General features: G+C 42.2%; 1 protein-coding gene across 2 annotated transcripts in view; it reads right to left on the bottom strand.

Annotated features, from left to right (window-relative positions):
- Nucleotides 1-16454: 16454 nt before the first annotated feature.
- Nucleotides 16455-20347, bottom strand: part of LOC132689163 (acyl-coenzyme A synthetase ACSM1, mitochondrial-like) — a 44593-nt gene continuing 40700 nt past the window's right edge. For both annotated transcript variants that reach the window (XM_060648671.3, XM_060648673.3), the window contains exons 12-14: nt 19245-19344; nt 18250-18369; nt 16455-16771 (exon numbers count right to left, since the gene is read on the bottom strand). In XM_060648671.3, coding sequence (XP_060504654.3) covers nt 16685-16771; nt 18250-18369; nt 19245-19344 — 307 coding nt within the window. In that variant the 3' untranslated portion in view covers nt 16455-16684. The remainder of the gene's footprint in view (nt 16772-18249; nt 18370-19244; nt 19345-20347) is intronic.

The following is a 20347-nucleotide window of genomic DNA, read 5'->3' on the forward strand; positions in this document are numbered from 1 at the left end:
TAAGAGTGAAACCATATGGTATCTGTCTTTCTCTGTATGGCTTATTTCACTTAGCATCACACTCTCCAGTTCCATCCATGTTGCTACAAAAGGCCATATTTCATTTTTTCTCATTGCCACGTAGTATTCCATTGTGTATATAAACCACAATTTCTTTATCCATTCATCAGTTGATGGACATTTAGGCTCTTTCCATAATTTGGCTATTGTTGAGAGTGCCGCTATAAACATTGGGGTACAGGTGCCCCTATGCATCAGTACTCCTGTATCCCTTGGATAAATTCCTAGCAGTGCTATTGCTGGGTCATAGGGTAGGTCTATTTTTAATTTTCTGAGGAACCTCCACACTGCTTTCCAGAGCGGCTGCACCAATTTGCATTCCCACCAACAGTGCAAGAGGGTTCCTGTTTCTCCACATCCTCTCCAGCATCTATAGTCTCCTGATTTCTTCATTTTGGCCACTCTGACTGGCGTGAGGTGGTATCTGAGTGTGGTTTTGATTTGTATTTCCCTGATAAGGAGCGACGTTGAACATCTTTTCATGTGCCTGTTGGCCATCTGGATGTCTTCTTTAGAGAAGTGTCTATTCATGTTTTCTGCCCATTTCTTCACTGGGTTATTTGTTTTTCGGGTGTGGAGTTTGATGAGCTCTTTATAGATTTTGGATACTAGCCCTTTGTCCGATGTGTCATTTGCAAATATCTTTTCCCATTCCGTTGGTTGCCTTTTAGTTTTGTTGGTTGTTTCCTTTGCTGTGCAGAAGCTTTTTATCTTCATAAGAACTGATACATGAATTCAGCAAAGTTGCAGGATACAAAATCAATGTGCAGAAATCAGTTGCATTCTTATACACTAACAATGAAGCAACAGAAAGACAAATGAAGAAACTGATCCCATTCACAATTGCACCAAGAAGCATAAAATACCTAGGAATAAATCTAACCAAAGATGTAAAAGATCTGTATGCTGAAAACTATAGAAAGCTTATGCAGGTAATTGAAGAAGATATAAAGAAATGGAAAGACATTCCCTGCTCATGGATTGGAAGAATAAATATTGTCAAAATGTCAATACTACCCAAAGCTATCTACACATTCAATGCAATCCCAATCAAAATTGCACCAGCATTCTTCTCAAAACTAGAACAAGCAATCCTAAAATTCATATGGAACCACAAAAGGCCCCGAATAGCCAAAGTAATTTTGAAGAAGAAGACCAAAGCAGGAGGCATCACAATCCCAGACTTTAGCCTCTACTACAAAGCTGTCATCATCAAGACAGCATGGTATTGGTATAAAAACAGACACATAGACCAATGGAATAGAATAGAAACCCCAGAACTAGACCCACAAACGTATGGCCAACTCATCTTTGACAAAGCAGGAAAGAACATCCAATGGAAAAAAGACAGTCTCTTTAACAAATGGTGCTGGGAGAACTGGACAGCAACATGCAGAAGGTTGAAACTAGACCACTTTCTCACACCATTCACAAAAATAAACTCAAAATGGATAAAGGACCTGAATGTGAGACAGGAAACCATCAAAACCTTAGAGGAGAAAGCAGGAAAAGACCTCTCTGACCTCAGCCGTAGCAATCTCTTACTCGGCACATCCCCAAAGGCAAGGGAATTAAAAGCAAAAGTGAATTACTGGGACCTTATGAAGATAAAAAGAACATCTACATTCTTCTGCCACATTTCCCGTTCGGCTTCCTTTGCCCCTTCCACACATCTCAATGTATCACAGTTGTTTCCCTGTTCCCTTTTGCTGCCTGTCAAGCATAAAACAGTTTACTTCTGTGTGTGCATCTGTTCTCATGAGTGTGGCCGTGAGGGGGGAGAGGAGAAAGGACAGAATTCCAAAGGCAGGAAGCCACTTTTTACCTTCCCAGAACAAACTCATTCTACTAAATGCAGTTTTCTTCCCTCCAAGCAACACCTATTCCAGGTTACATTTATTAGATGTCAAGACTCCCTGCATCAAATCCTTGATGCATGCACTGGTATCTCCTGACTTTAAGACAGATTTGAGAAAGATGTAATGATTATAGAAGAATGTGAATGTACTTAGCACTACTAAAATGTACACTTAAATGTTTATGATGGGAAACTTTCTAATGTATGTATTTTACCACAATTAAAGAAGAGAAACTTAAAAAGGAAGTAATGATGTTCAATTCTCTGGTTTATATAACGTTTGATAGTAAATTTTGTTACCTGATTCTTTCAGATCTTAAGCTGAGCATTTTGTTTCTGCACAGGATGTTCTTCAGCCTTCCGTTTCACTTCGCTGGTCTGAATTTCATTAAGGGGGAGGTGAACCTGAGCAAAACCCTCTCTTTAGTGACTTGATTCCCAAGAAGATCACTCAGTAGATAACATATAAATCTAATGTTCTAAGGCATGAAAGATTTGTTTTTCTTCAAAGCTAAAGTGTACAATGGAAATCCTGCAGGAAGTAGAGGGAATTTACTTCTGAAACTTCTGAAGTGTTTACTAAAATAGCACCTTTCAAGTTCTTTGTAGGTTTTTCTTTCCCCAGCTTGCAAGTAGGATAGAAACAAAATGTGTACTAGGCTTTCCAAACAAACACTGGACAATGTGTCACAAAGAAGCATTGTCAATAGAACATACCCCACAGTCAGTCCCTGTATCATTAAAAACAGTTGAGGGGTACCTGGGTGGCTTGGTCGGTTAAGCATCTGACTTCGGCTCAGGTCATGATCTCACGGTCCGTGAGTTCGAGCCCCGCGTCGGGCTCTGTGCTGACAGCTCAGAGCCTGGAGCCTGTTTCGGATTCTGTGTCTCCCTCTCTCTCTGCTCCTTCCCTGTTCATGCTCTGTCTCTCTCTGTCTCAAAAATAAATAAACGTTAAAAAAAAAAAACAAAAACAGTTGATCCAGTTTGGGCCAAAGAGAAAAGTGAGACACATTAAAAAAATGAAGGGTGAAGAGAATAGTGGAAGGTGTAAATTTTTCAGAGCAACTATCTTGCTTTTGAGACAATGGGACTGTCACCGGATAACAAAGAAAAAGGGAAGAAAGTGTAAAATCTTTCAAGCCAAACAGCTCAAATGAATGACTTTTCTTTATGGAAGATAAATATTGTCACCAGATTCACTTTCAAAACTCTCTGCTCTGCATTAAGAGGAACATAACTGTTCAACATGGCTAGAAACCTCTAGTGCTCTCTTCCAGCAGCACTGAATGATATAAAAATTAAGCCAGGGTTATGAAAACAAATTCTGCCTAACTCTTAAGTAAAGTGCTATTTTTTTAATATAATAAATAAATAATTAATAAAACCTATTTATTTAGGCACTGTGATGTTACTGCTTGAAACAGCAGTGAACAGCATGGAAGGTTGAGGGGCTCAATTCATCCAATGACCAAAAGGGCTCAAACATCAAATTATGCTAACTCTCCGTAGCAAAACACTCAGGAAGTCCCAATTCTTGACATTCTGATTTACCTCAGATTGCCACAAATCATGCACACTTTGGATGATATCATTAAAAAATTCATTAGTGTGCTCAAGTGCCTCACTGTTATTCTTCAACAAAACATATAGTCATCAGGAATACTTATTCATTACTTTTACTTCCATTTTTAAAGGACAAAGAAGGGATTTTAATACTTTTTTTAATTTATTTTTTGAGAGAGAGAGAGCAAATGTACAGGGGAGGGACAGAGAGAGACAGAGAGAATCCCAAGCAGGCTGACTCCAAGCAGACTCCCCACAGTCAGCACAGAGCCCGATGTGGGGCTTGAACTCATGAACCATGAGATCAGGATCTGAGTCGAAACCAAGAGTTGGGTGGTTAACTGAATGAGCCACCCAGGTGCCCCAGGACAAAGAAGGGATTTTTATCTTCATCTATGTGCCTCGTAAGAGGGAAACTTATTTTGCCACATGGTTTCTTGAGCACATTTCTTTGCTCCATTGATCTACACAAATACGTAACAGAAGATTCAGAATTCAAAAATATTAATTATGGTGACATAAAAACCTGCCTCTGGTGGGTAAGTCATTACAGAAATAAAGAATGTGGTATTTTACATATGTGATGATTGCTTTGAATTTAGCCTGGTATAGAATGGAATGAAACGGGACATCAGGATGAAAGAGGAGACAGCAAAATCAGTGAACCAGAAGTGAACACAATTCCAGGTGAAATCATGAAAATGAAAAAAAAAAAAAGGCGGGGGGGAGGATGATTATACCTTCTGTTCACAAATGGATATTTTTTCTGCAAGGTTTGCATTTTCCTTCATGGAGTACTTAATCTTCTCATAAATTTGATCTAAATTAACCAAAAAGATAAAAAAGCAATCTCTTAAGATTAGTACCAAAACCAGTAAAATCAAATTACCCACTGTGTCAACACCAAAGGCACATGATCTGGCACTGTGGTCACATAAAACATTTGGCATTACTGTGGTCCCTGAAGAAAGCAAGTTTTAATTAGTGGCATTTTATTTTTCTTTCTCTTTTTCTCTCCTTTCTCTTCCCCCCCCTCCCTATTTCTTTTTCTTTTAGAGAGAGAGACCACATGAGTGGGTGATGGGTAGAGGGAGAGAGAGAGAATCCTAAGCAGACTCCATGCTCAGTGTGGAGTCCAACACTGGGCTTGATCCCATGACCCTGCAATCATTACCTGAGCCAAAATCAGAAGTCAGATGCACAACCGACTGAGTCACCCAGGAGCCCCCTAATATCCCATCATTAAGCAACATTCCTCTTAGAATATATGAACAGTTCAAATTGTGCTGACATCACCAGAGGAGAAATGAAGAAAAGTCAAGTATCCTACATACATATATTCTGTCCTTCATGATCAAATAAACAAATCAGTGCAATTACTTTAAAAAAAAAAGTCAGAAAGAAAATATAACCCACCTAATTTCTTCCAGGTTTTCCCCCACCTTCACCCACCCTTTAAAAATAACGAAAGAGGCACCTGGGTGGCTCAGACAGTTGAGATCCAACTTCAGCTCAGGTCATTATCTTACTGCTGATGAGTTCGAGTCCCACATCAGGCTCACTGCTGTCAACATAGAGCCCACTTTGGATCTTCTGTCCCTCTCTCCCTCTGCCCCCTCCCCACTTACACTCTGTTTCTCAAAAAGAAGTAAGTCTTTTAAATAAATAGATTAATTAATTAATTTATTTATTAACAATAACAAGAGAGGTGGGCGCCTGGGCACCTAGTTGGTTGATTTTGGCTCAGGTCATGATCTTACGGTTGGTGAGATTGAGCCCCATGTAAGGCTCTATGTTGACAGCATGGATCCTGCTTAGGATTCTCTCTCATTCCCTCTCTCTCTGCCCCTCCCCCACTCATGCACACACTTTCTCTCAAAATATGTAAATAAACATTTAAAGAAATACTGAGAGAGAAATTATTCTAAATGTCACTTGGCACTCAGAGGCCTCCAATGTCTTTCTGCTGCTCCACAGGGTCCCTTCATGAGAACCAGGGCAGGATGCTCAGGTGGGTATGGTCTTGGAATCAAACACACTTGGGTAAAATCTCAGCTTTACTACGTAGTGGCTAGGACCCTGGATAACTCCTCATCTCCCCAAATCACAAGGTGGTGAAAACCAAAGATGCAAACATTACCACCTGCATTACTGGTAAACGCCATGCAGGAAACACTCACCTTACACGTAGATAGCACATGGAAAGCACCTAGAACAGAGCCCAGGACTCCAGAGTCTTCTGATAGGTCCCAAACTACAAACTTACCTTCTATCTGTATAATGTGAGAGCTCTGCTGCCCTGAGGTCACCCTTCTCTATACCAGCAGTGTTGTATTCCCCATAGTAACACTAGCATTTGAGGACACACTATGTGCCAAGTCACTTAATCAGCAAAGTCCATGAAGCCCATACACAATCCATTAGCCCCATTTTGGATATTGCTCACTTTCACTCACTCTCCACTAGCATTAGAGGCTCCCTCCACCCAGGACTCATAACACATGTTTTAAACCTCTCTAGTGACACACACTCAGCCTGACAATATCTGACTTCTTCTCTAAGCCTTGAGCTTCTTGATAGGCCCAGATAGTGCCTTAATCTGTACATTTCCCCCAATAGGTAGGTCATGCCAAAATACTCCTGTCACTGGCTTCTTAAACATTTCTGTCCAGAATTAAACTCATCCACTTCTCCCTAATTATCTGATTTTTTTTCTACCTGGTCACGTGTCTCAGCAACTCAATCTGTGCTGTCGCTTAGGATGCAAACAAGGAAAACTAACTGTAAAGAGTTAACGGGCTAACTAGACCAGATAAATCAATGTCTTTACCTCTAGCTGAATTAGAAACCACATTGAACAGCTGTATTAAGAAAAGATTACAGGGCACCTGGGTGGTTCAGTTGGTTGAGCATCTGACTCTTGATTTTGGTTCAGGTCATGATCTCATAGTTTGTGAGATCAAGCCCCGCATCAGGCTTTTGAATCTTTTTTAAAAAAGATTTAAAAAGAAAAGATTACAAGGAAGATAGAAGCCTGAAATGTTACCTTCATATACTCGAGTCTTTACCTAGATGAGCGATAAACAAAATTAAATTTGATGTAGAAACAATATTTTTTATAAAGGTATAGCTCGTGACAAAAAGTCAAAATCATAATCCAATGTGTTATTATAATAAAGGTGTGGGTCAGCAAAATAAATTATTTTTTAAGTTTTGCAATTCTAGTATAGTTAATATACAGTGTTATATTCGATTCAGGTACACATATAGTGATTCAACAATGCTGTACATTACTCAGGGTTCATCATGGAAAGTGTACTCTTTAATCCCCATCACCCACTTCTCCCATCCCCCCGCCCACCTCCCCTCTGGTAACCATCACTTTATTCTCTAAAATTAGGAATCTGTTTTTTGGTACATCTCTCTTTTTTCCCCTTTGTTCATTTGTTTTGTTTCTTAAATTCCACATATGAGTGAAATCATATGGTATTTACCTTTCACTTAGCATTATATCCTATCTATCAATCCATGTTGTTGCAAATGGTAAGATTTCATTCCTTTTTATGGCTGACTAATATTCATGTGTGTGTGTGTGTGTGTGTGTGTGTGTAGATATATAGATATAGATATACAGATATAGATATAGATGTCACCTCTTCTTTATCCATTCATCTATGGATGGACACTTGGGCTGCTTCCATAATTTGGCTATTATAAATAATGCTGCAGTAAACACAGGGGTGCATATATCCTTTAGTAGTAGTTTTTTGTTCTGTATCCTTTGGGTAAATACCCAGTAGTGCAATCACTGCCTCATAGGTTAGTTCTATTTTCAATTATCTGAGGAAATTCCATACTGTTTTTCAAAATGGCTGCAGCAATTTGCATTCCCACCAAAAGTGCATGAGGGTTCCTTTTTCTCCACATCCTTGCCAACACTAGTTTTTTCTTGTCTTTTGATTTTAGCCATTCTGACAGGTGTAAGGTGATATCACATTGTAGTTTTGATTTGCATTTCCCTGACCATGAATGATGTTGAGCATCTGTTCATCTGTCTGTTGGCCATCTTCTTTGTGGAAATGCCTATTCAGGACTTCGGCCCATTTGTAAATTGTATTATTTGTTTTCTGGCTGTTGAGTTGTATAATTTCTTCATATATTTTGGGTACTAACCCTTTATCAGTTATGTCATTTGCAAATATCTTCTCCCATTTAGTAAGTTGTCTTTCAGTTTTGTTATTTGTTTCCATTGCTGAGCAGGAGCTATTTATTTTGATATAGTCCCAATAATTTAATTTTGTTTTTATTTCCTCTGCCTCAGGAGACATTATAGAAAAATGTAGCCATGGCCTAGTATAATAAAAATTTAGAACTATAACAAACTATAGAAAGAATTTCTTTTCTACTTGGTGATATTTCAACAACCATTTCTAAGGAAGAGAATTAAGGTAGATATCTTATTTTTGACCAAAAGTTATGTTTCCATTCTATTAAACAGATACAAAACTACCAATCTTCAATAATGGAAATGACAGACTTATTTTAAATTAATAACTAATGCTCCATTTACTTGCAATTATTTTTTGTAAAGTCCAATAGCCATAATAAAGTCCAGGATCACTCTGTTTCAGAGTTTCAGACAAAACAAAAGTAAAGGCAAAATCTTGGGACTAAAATATGCCTCTGACTCACCAGAAACACTGTAGAAATGTCTTATGCATTCAGCTATTTCCTGAACTGACAATGCCATCAAATCAGGTCCTATGATTTTTCCCACATCACCACCAACAAAGGTTTTCAAATCAGAAAGGAAGTGGGAGATGGCTAGAGAAAACACACAAGCAGCAACATAAATGACCACGAACATTTCCAGAAAGTGCAAAAAGTGCTTCCTTGACCAGAGTCATTCCCTGAAGACATTATAAAATTATAGCAGGTACTTGAGATGTCACAGAGAGATCTGAACAAAGTAAACAAAATCATACAATGTTCTCAGACCACAGATGGCTCAAACTAGACATCAAGAACAAAGTTATTAGTTGGAGAATGACCAAAAAAATGAGATTAAACAACAAGCTTCTCAAAAACACATGGATTAGAGAGGAGTCGGGTGGGGGGATGGGTGAAAGAGAAGTAGATCAAGAGTACACTATGATGAGCAACTGACAAGTGCATGAAATCACTGAATCATATTGAACACATGAAACTAATATTACACTGTATGTTAATTACAGTTGAATTCTTTAAAAAGCCCATATAAGTCAAAGAAGACATTTCTACAGAAATTGTAAAGTATTTCAATCTAAATGATAATGAAAATTGAATGTAGTAGAGGGAAATTTATAATACTGAGTGCATATAAAAGGTCCCGTGGCTATAATATTTTCTGCTTACTTATGACTACAATTCTATCTATAAGGTACTTGAGTATACTCACAGTGAAAACAGTTCTCCAGAGGTAAATTAGACAAGCACAAGTTCCCATGGAGGCAGTATTAATGTTACGTTTCCACAGAATTTCAAAACATCAGAGCCAAGGGGGAAATGGTCAGGCAAAATATGGACAGGCTGAGATAATATTGGAGACAATGAGGATTCTTAAAGATATTTACAATATATCTGTCACAAAGAATCATCTTTATGAACCCTCTACCAGCCTCCAGGAAGTTATAAGCACACCTCTCAAACGTCTCCTCATAGAGGATCAAGAGGACAGATGGCTTACAAAGGAGCAGGAACAAACTTTTGGGAGTGATTACTGTGTTTGCTATCTTACTGTGGTGATGGTCTCATTGCTGCTTACATATGTCCAATATCAACAAACTATGTTCTTTAAAAAGGTGTTGTTATTATATACAAATTATACAACAATGAAGCTGTAGGAAAAATAGACAACACTTAGAAATTTTACTTTGCTGACAAACACATTGCAACTGTGTTTTAATAGTAAGAATTTATAAGCCAATGTAAAACAGAAAAAGTAAGAAAATGCAAATTTATAGTAGATAAGAAGTCAATGACTTCTACTGTACATTCATGAATTATGTGGATAAAATCCTTTGGAACATCTCCAAAATATGCCCCAAATTCATGGAAGAATGGGAGAAAGAAAAACAAAAAATGTACTAGAGATACAAATGAGATTGTTCTATAGAAAGAGGTTTACAGATACAGATATATCTGAGAGAGATGGGCAGCTGTTATCATAATAATATGGGATTATTATTCCAAAAAATAAATAAATTACACATTATTGTTCGCTTCTTGATGTTTTCTTTCAATGTTCACTTGATTCTGAATCATAGCTCAAAATGTCAGATTTCTGAGGTACATAAAGATTTGCATAATCAGGTGATCTTGTATATTTTGATAATATCTGTGGGATTTTAAGTTAGTTGAACACACATCTCCAAATAGCCAATGAAAGGAATTCATGTTTCTATTTCATGGTATTGTGCCAAAATTAATTGACAGCAACTCTGAAAATTAATTTCTAAAAGATTACAAAATTCCTGGATATGGTCACCAAAAGAGCAGAACACATATCATTCTACAAAAATTGTACTTAGAAGTCTTTTAGGAGCAAAACACTCGTGATGCAATTCATACTAATTCACATACCAAGCTTAATTTTGGCACATAAACCTGTCTAGAAAGTAGCCTCTGAAATCTATAACATTTTTGTATTCAGCTCTCAGAGATGAGGTCATGAAAATGTGTAATGGTGGGAAATATACACTGTTTTTGAGTAGCCACTGTCTGAAAGAAAGCAATAGCTGTCAGCACAATAGTTGGTCATGGGGCTCAAATGCACCAAGGACAGAGGCCATCTTGTCATGAAGGTAAAACATCTTCAGCCATGGGCACTCTTGGTGCATCTGGCAGCTGTCTGGCTGCTGATATCAGTAGATGCTTCTTAATTAGATTAGATCCAATGGGGCCAGTAATGCTAGGTTCTCACAGTCAATGGCCATGAGTAGGTGGAGGTGGGAAATGCAAGACAAGTTAGTTTATGGAAGAATTCAGAGATGATGTAGGGAACGAGCTGATCTCTGAGAGGCAGCCTAGCTACAGGGGAAAAATCCTAATAAAGACGATCAAGAATTTTCCTCCTTCATAGTCTCAAAGGAAAGAGAATAGATTCTATTTAGATTGGGGGCATTCATGTGGAATGATCCTGCCTCAATGCAAGGGTTATTCCTGACTAATGGGACTTTCCAGATCCCACTCTCAGGATCTGGTACATGTCAATCTAAAGAAATCTACTTATCTCTATGGTGTTCCCTGTCTGTCTGTCTGCCTCTCTCACTCTCCTAGGGGTACAAGTTTTGCTTTTCAATGAAAGAGTGAAATAGTCACACTGGGAACCAGGTATTTCATTATATTTGGGACAATCCTAAGGACATTCAGAACCCTTCTTGCTTTGAGTAAATCAACACTTTGCACATACTTAGCTAAAGAAAGGACAACAATTCATTCACTTCCTGATCATGTTGCTCCTAGTGATTTTCCTATGGTAAATGTCCAAGCAAGATGCAGCCACTTAGTTTCTGCTGGGCTTATGAGGCTCCTATCAACACAGTTGGACACAGAGTCCCTGGGGGCAGCCTCCAAGACCAGAGGCAAAGGGATGATTCAGAAGTTGCTAAAAGTCAACAAACCAGGAAGCACAGAGCTCAAAGACATTTCACTTTTTAACACTCTAGTACTAACACCAATGCTCCAGTTACCACTGTTCCCAGGGCTTCCAAAATTCACAAATATGAACAATGTGCTGATAGGAAAACGAACTACATATAAGATGGACCCTAAGCTTACAAAGCTTGAAGCAGGGTCTTAACATGGCTTCCAGGAGCCAGTCTAATACCCATAGTTCCTATTAAATAAGAGTTCTTGACATTTTTAAAAACAGCTTTAATGAAATAATTCACACATCATAGAAACACCTATTTAAGTCAATCAGCTCAATAGCTTTTTTAGTATCTTCACAAATCTTTCCTTCTTGACACTATAAACCTACTATGTTCGGGTTTACATCCTGTCAACATTGCTCTTTCTGGACCAAGCAGCACAGACAGGACCCAGAATTTGATGTGGACAGCTGTAGCCACAACCACTTCAGGCTGGTGGAGAAACCTGTCCTGTGGTCCTCAGTGTTCAGGAAGAAATGAAGTTCTTCTGAAGGTCCTATCAAAAGCCCCATGGAAAAGCTGTTGTTTAACCACAGTGTGAAAGAACCCAATAGGAAGGAAGAATCCACCAATGTCCCATGTTTACTCACATTTGTGTTTGGGTAACTGGGACACCCAAACACAAGAAAAACAGCCTCTGCACCTTGCTGTCCTGGTCCTTTAAGGGGACTCTAGGGTTCCAGGCAGGAGGTGGAGATGGGGGATGGGGTGTAGGTGGGTAAGGGAGGAGTGGGGAGGGGTGGGAAAGGGGGGAGGAGTATAAAAAGGGGGTGGGGTTAGGGAAGGGGTGTGTCAGGAGAAGAAGGGGGTTAGCGACAGGACCAGGATCAGATCAAGTACAAGAGGGGAGGGGGGAGGGTTCAGACAGGTTAGTAGGTCAGCAGGTCAGTAAATCACTAGGTGAGCAGGACACAAACAGCAGGTTAAATGGACTCTCAGGAGCAGGTGGAGCAGAGGAAGATCCTTCTTCTTCCAAGCCCTCACCAGACTGTCTGGGTGTTGCCTTAGCAACCCAGAACCTTTATATTCTCTCTCGGCCAGTCAGCTGCCCTCACCCCTGGTAGAACAATATGGACACCGCATGTGACCTCATTTTTAAAAAGCCACTTCCCACCTGGTGCACCACCATGTGCCATCCCAATGACAGTTCCTCTCTGGAAACTTGGCCAACCTTCTGGTTTCTGGGCCCTCCCAGCCCAGCTCCCTGTCACCTCTTCTGAGTGTTCTCTCCTTCCTTTCTGAACTCCCATCTCCCATGGGCAATAGCTGAACAACAGAGAAAGCAAAGGAGGACAGAACTGCAAGAACAATCAAATACGCAAGCAGACAGGAAGGTTTAACCCTTTCTCAGCAAGTCAAAGCAGATAGAACATCCACAAGATAGAGATCTTGATAGCAAACCATCTGAATCCCACAGCTATATCCATATATGTGTCCACATGTACATAACACTGTAGAGGACACATTCACTTTAGGCACAGAGGATACAGTTACAAAAATTCACCCTATTTATTATGGCCATAAGGGAAATTTCAAAGGAATGAAATGATTTCAGAGGAAGGAAATCACACAAAGCATGTTTTGGTAATAGAATGTGCTAGAAATCACTAATAAAGAGGTAACTAGAAATTCCCATATGTTTAGAAATTGAGAAGTTCCTCTAGAAGTAGAATATGAATCAAGAAATCCCAAAGAAAAAGAGCTATATTTGAACAGAATGATAGGAGCATGATAAAAATGTAATCAAAAATGTCTCCTGGTCTGGAATATCCTGGAATATTGGTGTGAGAAGACTGTCTGGTCCCCACATCAGCTCTAATTGACCTAGACATTTTAACACCACAAACAGTGGTAGATCTGTCACTTATCTGTGTGACCCTCTGATCAATTAGCATGGGCTGTACATTATGAACCTTACAGGGGGAGAATTCAACTGACTCACATGGGATCTCCTGAGGTCTCCAGGAATGAGAGCATTCTAAGAAAAATAGTTCATCAGCTTCCCTCCTGAGGGACCTGGGACAACACCCAATTGTTGGCAGCACCAGCTGTGCTGGGCAGGGAGGGCCAAGCAGGTGGGCAGGGGCCAGGGACCCAGGTGACTAGACAAACCCACTGTGATCATCTCTCCTGGGTCCTGTCCTGAGCTGAACTTCCTAAAGAGTTCCCTACATGATTGACACAATGTTTCCCCAACTCATTCAGGCCCAAGGCAGCTGAAAATCATTGCTCTGAACCCCCTCACTTTTATTTTTACGTAAATGTATTGTAACAGGACCCATTCTGGCACTGCTAAATACCTAAATACAAAGAAACCATACAAAACAAGCAAAACCAAACCAGAACAGGTGTAAAAACCCAATAGTGTTCAATTTCGTTTAGATGCTGCTGCCTGCCTAACGAGCCCCAGTGTTGGGCTGTCCTGGTCTCCTGGTCTCAAGGAGAGACCAGCTACAGAAGAGGTAGAGTCCGACTGGCCTAAAAGTGAATGGGAGAGAGGGCCCTGACTATAAGGGGGCCTAGGGAATGCCATGAAGCGTGGCCAGGGTCATCCCGAGTATAACTGCAGCAGGGATCAGGGAAAGAAGAAGCAGTTAACAGAGTTTGGGGGCCTTGAACAAGTGAGATAATTCATGGAGATGAGGAAGTGTCCCCAAAGCCAAAGTCAGCCTCCCATCTGGGGAGTCCTTCGTGGTCCCTGGGGGTAGGGCCAGGAGCCCAGTGAGATCCAACTCTGCTGCTTACCAGCTGTGTGACCCTGGGCTGGTGTCCTTCAGTAAAATGGGAGTGGCCATGCCGGTGTCCAGAACTGTGCTGAGGACAAGAGAAAGCCATGTGCTGAGCACTAGGGGATATCAGTGTCATTACCTCCATGGGGCATGTGCCTTCCCGGTCTGGTGCCTTATATTTGCACAGCTGTTAAAGGTAACACAGGTGGAAAACACAGTTCCCTCCAGTTTCAGGCCTGTGCTAAGCCTTTTCCTTTGCAGACATCATCTCTCAGGACCCAGTGGTCGGTACCATCTCCAACCCCTTGCACAGATGGGGAACCGGGCTCAGAGCCCTCACAGGGAAGGCTGTACCCAGGCTGAGAAAAGGTTCACTGCTGACTTGGGTCTTGGAGGGGACGTTGGGAGAGGGGAAGCTGGAGCCTGGAGACTCCAGAGGGAGGAAGGCCCACGGAGATGCTTGGCACCACAACCTAGCTTTGCTCCAGGTCACCCTGTACAGAAGATGAGCCAAACCAGGCAGCAAGGTCACAGCCCGGCTCCTCCACCTCAGGATGACGGCCATTCATCTGTGTGGTGACCATAATGCTGTCATATACTAGTCCTGATGATGCCACTAGTGCTATTGTTGTGGGAGAGGGCACAGCCCACTCTGACACACCCCAAGGGTCCTGGGGAGACTCACCTCACTTGACCTGGCCCCATGAAGCACTCTCACCTAAGTGTACCCTGTCCCTACCCTGTGCCCCTATCTCTGTGGCCACCATACCCTGGCCACTCTCTGGAGTCTAGGCCTAGGCACAACCCTCAATAAAGCACTGACATGGGGCAGATGCCCAGCAGTGGGTTGGATCCATGAAAACACCCCTTCAATGACAACTTAGATGGGCAGGTCATGCCAGAGTCTGTGCACCCCTTCTTCTTGTAGTGGCCTCCACTGGAGTGCCAGAGCTGTCCTGGACGGTGTGTGTGTGTGTGTGTGTGTGTGTGTGTGTGTGTGTGTGTAATCTGCATTGTGCCCCTGTGAGTTCTGTGTCTGTGGGTATAGTGACTGTGGACATGAGTTTTCTGCCTTTCGACTACCCAAGTGTCTTCTGTGTATGCATGTGTATCTGTGTCTGTGTCTCTGAATGAGGGTATGTTTGCTGTGTAATTCTCTGTCTGTGGCTATATTATGTTGTTGGATCACATGTATCCCTGAGGGAGTGTATCTGTATGTATCTGTACTTCCTGTCTGTGTGTGTATTGGTTGCATGTGTGTGAATCTGTGGCTCCTTTTGGTGTTCCTGATCATACCTGTATGTGTATGTGTGTGTGTTTTCCGTGTGTGTGTGTGTGTGTGTGTGTGTGTGTGTCCAGTGTGTGTTGAGGTTGTTTCATGGGGCTATTTCATGCGACCCTGAAGAAGGAGTGTGTGTACCCCTTTGTGTGTGTGTATCCCTCTGTGTGTATCTGTGTGTGTGTGTGTGTGTGTGTGTGTGTGTGTGTGTGTGTATTCCTCTCAGGGTGTCATTGGCTATGTCTGCAGTCTGGGTCTGTCTGTGAGCCTGTCCATGAGCCCCATACCTGAGTCCCAGATGATGCTGTGGGTGGTTCCATGCCTGTGTGTATCTGTGCTTGCGGTGTCTGTTTTTTTCCTCTGTGCATGTGTGTGTCTGTGCACCTCAGAAGTAAGTGGCTACAGAGGGAACCCTTCAAGGGTGATCCTGGGGTGGGTGAGCAAAAGACAATATGTGCTTCCCCCACCCTCAGGCTCAGCTCCCTCTGCCCATTTTTCTCCCATCCTCCAGTGCCCCCCACTTCAGGTGTCATCTCGGTCTCCAAGGATGGATAGAGTGAAGGGAAGCTCACAGGACCACAGGCCAGTAGCAGGGAGGGCTGTGGATGGCAGGAGGAGGTTATAAAGTGTGGGGAGGGCTCCTAGACCCTGGTGAGGCTGAGAGATACGTAGGCCCTGGGAAGAGTGAGTGAGTGGGGGCCCCAAGGCAGGGCTGGGGAAACAGAGCTCCTGGACCCCATGGAAGGAATGCAGGATTGGGCACCCCAGAAAAGAGCTGGAGGAGTCCTGCAGGACTCCTGAGTCCCCAAAGGGCAGATCCTTCACTCACCTGTGCTTGTGCAGGCTGGGGCCAGGGAGCAGCAGCAGCAGCAGCAGCAGCCGCAGCATTCAGAGGCAGTGGCAGCAGATCCATGGAATGGTGGATGGAGCAGGGAGCCTTGGTCTTGCGAACAAGTGGAATCACCACGCTGGGCTGCCCTCGGCCCTTTCCCCCTTCCCCGGCCACCTCACTAGCTCTGACCCTGGCCTCATCCTCAGCAGAGCATGGTCAAGCCAGACAGAGATGGACACCTGGGGCCACAGGAATGTCCCCCTGACCTCTGTGTCCTAGTTGTTGAATGGGCATAAGGAGTCACCCAGGGTCCCTGGAACCAGGAGGGAGAATCTGGCACCAGAGTTTTCTCTGATGGAACTTGGGAAGAATTATGGAGGGATAGCATTTAGTGCCAGTTTATTCACAGAATAAAAGCACAATACAAGGTCGCCTCGGATGCTGATGTCAATGTTTTATTACCAGACCACATTTGGAGCACTTACCCAGGGATGTGGAGGGAAGACAATAACATATTAATTTAAGAGAACAAAAATGCTAGAACATGGGCACTCCTGATGCTACAAAACAGTGCTCTACATTCCCCTCCTCACCCTCTCCATAGTGGGGAAACTGAGGCAGCCAAGGATGTAGTCAAGATTACAGAGTGGTTTCTGAGTGTTTTGCTGATTACAGCTGACCAAACTCCTTTTTCCGAAGTTCACTTCTCTTAATCTTGCCAGTGATGGTTTTGGGCAGCTCTGGGACAAATTCCACCTGGTTGAGGATGAAGCAAACCCATCCTGACTTAGTCCTGCTATCATTTACTACCAATGCCCCACCTCCCTTCTTTGCCTTTGCATAGTCCCCCAGACAGGCTGGCACCATGTAGTGGCCTCACTAGGCTCCACCAAGTATGTCACATTGTCCTTTGACCCACTAAGCTGGACGTAGCCCTGTGACATGCTCTGACCAGTGAAATGTGAGTGGGAGTGAAGTGTGCCACCTTGAACACAACACTTGGGAACAACTGAGTCTGGTCACCTCTCTGTCCATCTCTTATAGCATCTAGTAGTCACCTATGGTGGGTACTCTTTTATCCTGGTCCCAGGAGGACCATGGTGGACATGTGGTATGAACAAGGAAGAAACTTCCCTTATTATAAGGTTCTAAGATTTTGGGGCTATTTGTTACCCACAATAACCTCTAGTCCATCCTAACTTTCATGCATCCTCTGTTTTCCTCCTAAGAGGCAGGACAGCCCAACATTCAAAGCATGATCTCTTGTCAGATACACGTGGGTCTGAGTTCCAGCTCCATCCTTTTATTAACTCCAACCTCAGGCAATTTACTGGGAGTCTCTGAGCCTCCGTTTCTGCTCTGTAAAATGGGTGGTTACAGCATCTCAAGTTTGAAGAGGATTAAATCAAATAGTAAAAATGTAAATCTTTGAGTCCAGGACCTGGTACACATAGTGAATGCCAATAAATGTTAGCTGTATAGCTTTATGTCCTGATTGTAAACATTCAGAAAATGCTGCAACGTATTATTACAAAAGAAGGAAATGTTAATTTGCGGCACATGTATCCTTTCAAACTGTTGTTTTCCAACAAATATGATATTAGGTATATTCATTTACAGCCTGCTTTTTTCTCTTAATAAGATACTGTGATGTTTTCAAGTTACAAATAAAAGATCTGCGTTGTCTTTTTAAATTATAGGACTACATTAAATACCATAAATAATGTAATGATTTCTCTATTCCTGAACACTTCCATAGGTTGCACATGGCCTTGAAAACAAATGAAGTAGAATAAAAACTCTCAGAATGTATTGTATGTTAGAATTAATATTACTTTGTTAGCCTGTATTTGTTATGTATCTATACATGTACTGGGTTGCAATTTAGAATGTATTTCTTACTACGAATAATGTTTTTAAAATGTGTAGCAGTTATTGATTGGAATTTCTTTTCCAAATGTTCAAAGATTACAAATAATCTTGATGTCTCTGGGCACTTGTCTCAATTTATTTCTTTACTTTGACCTGCCAGCCATGTTTTTGACACAGGACAAATGTTCCCTCTGATTAAGTTGGTTCCCCATATCCCTGAGTTGAACTGCTTCTTCTGCATAGGAAAATGTTCATTCTGTTGGCTACATAAGCTTCTCCTTGGCCACCCTAGAGGATTTGGGGCAGCAGAGCCCCAGGAACCACTGGAGGGGAGCACATCCCATCCATCTGCCCTCACTCACCTTCCTCGGGTACTTATATGGGGCTGTCACTGACTTCACATGCTGCTGCAGCTCCTGGGTGAGCTGGTCCTGGTCATGGGAGAGGAATTCCGGGGTCAGGACAATAAATGCCTTCACCACCTGTAGCGCAGAACCAGAGTGAAGGCTCAGGCTGAGTGGCAACCAATTGTATAGTTTAAAAAGTAAATGTTTATTAAGTAAATGGAAAAACAAGGGGAGAGTTGAGCCTTTGCAGAAGAACACGACCAGTTTCCATACTTCCAATTTCTACTCTTTGTCTTATAAAATAACCTCTCGGCCTCCATTTCCTTCTCAGTGATGTGGGGATAGCATAGCTTCACCCCTCGTTGCATTTATGTCAAGATTCATTGAGATATTACATGCAAAACATGAAGCCAGTTTAAATTATTTGTATTCCTATCATTATCATCACCATTTTTACTATTATTGTAGATAGAGTTCTGTGGCCATGAAATAAATGTTGGTAATTAAATAGTTTTATATTACTTATGTCCCTATTACAGGGCACAGGGCCTTGTACATAGTAGGTAGTCAGCACACACCTGTTGAATCAATGAATGCATGATCCAGAGAAGGATTACTCAAATTCCCATTCCACCTCCACCACTTAAGAGCTTTGTGATCAGGCAAGTTACTTAATCTCTTTATGCTTGTTTCTTTACTGTGAAAAAGGATATCAGAATCCTTAAAGAATTAGGCTGTTGTGAGGGGGAAATGAGTTGGCACAGAGCAAGGGCTCATTCAACAGCAGATTGGAGGCCTCAGTGTGCAGGATTCACAAGCACCATTTTGTCACAGTTTTGGCCCAGTGCCCTCTGGTGACCACACAGTGTAAATGCACATGCACATGCTCTCTGCCCTCCTTTCACCTTAGGTGGGAGACTGGGAAAATAGGGCCTGGGGGATGTCTTTCTTGCACCGGCCTTCCAGGTGCCCACACACAGACAAGATGACCTCTGTGTCCTCCTCCTTACCTCCTTTCGAATCGGGTCTGGGCTGCTCACCACAGCTGATTCAGCCACTGCTGGATGTTCAGCCAGGGCATTCTCCACCTCTGCTGGCCCGATTCGGTACCTGGAGGATCAATGACTCCTTCTTGGTTTCTGAGCAGCTGGCAGGGCTGGGTGACCCAGGCCCTCAAGTGTCATATTTTGCAGAGTCACATCTTCCTTTGCCATGTAGGATAACTGTCTCAGGGAGCCCAGATACCTGTGACCTTCCTCTGTCTTGCACTTCATGTACACAATACAACACTCACATGCTCCCCAGGGTTTCTCACCTCACTGCTGCTGGTCTGGGAAGAGGGCCCAGGTTTAGTCCTCCCTGGGTTCCAGGGCTTGGCTCAAGCAGCTTCCCCTGGCATGAAACCTATTGGCAGCCTCAACTTTTACCTTAAACATTCATGTAAACTCTGTATCCTATTTCCCACTATATTAGCATGTTTTAGAAATTAAAAAAGGAAACAAACTCACTCCCTGAAATCTCCAAGAGGACTTGTTACTCTAGTGTAATATGCCAAAAATCTTTTAAATCACATAAGTGTTAGGGACAACAGACTTAGAGCCAGATAACTAGTTCAAATCTGGGTTGCAGCCCGTTCCCTTTGAAACTTTAGGAAACTTTCTTCACTGGTAACTCAGTTTCCTCATATGCAAAATGGGCATAATTGCATGTACCTTCTAGCATTGAGAGCTGGATTATATAAAGCACTGCGGAGCGTGCCTCCACATAGGAAGTGCTCCATAGAGTTTAATTGCTATTACTTATTATTAAGTTTTTCTGTGAAATGTTGTGTCCGATCAGAGAAGCCAAGCATAGAATAAGCTTCCTCAACCAGTAGGGGTCAAAGTAAAGTCTTCCTTCCAAATCCTTTAAATTGTATAATGTCTTTTTTTTATGTTTATTTATTTTGGGGAGAGAGAGAGAGAGACAGACAGACAGACAAAGTGCAAGAGGGGGAGAGACAGAGAGAGAGGAAGACAGGGAATCTGAAGCAGGATCCAGACTCTGAGCTGTCAGTACAGTGTCCGACATAGGGCTTGAACTCAAAGACTGCAAGATCATGACACAAGCAGAA

The sequence above is a fragment of the Panthera onca genome, chromosome E3 (assembly GCF_046562875.1).
Source record: "Panthera onca isolate mPanOnc1 chromosome E3, mPanOnc1 haplotype 2, whole genome shotgun sequence".
NCBI lineage: Eukaryota > Metazoa > Chordata > Mammalia > Carnivora > Felidae > Panthera > Panthera onca.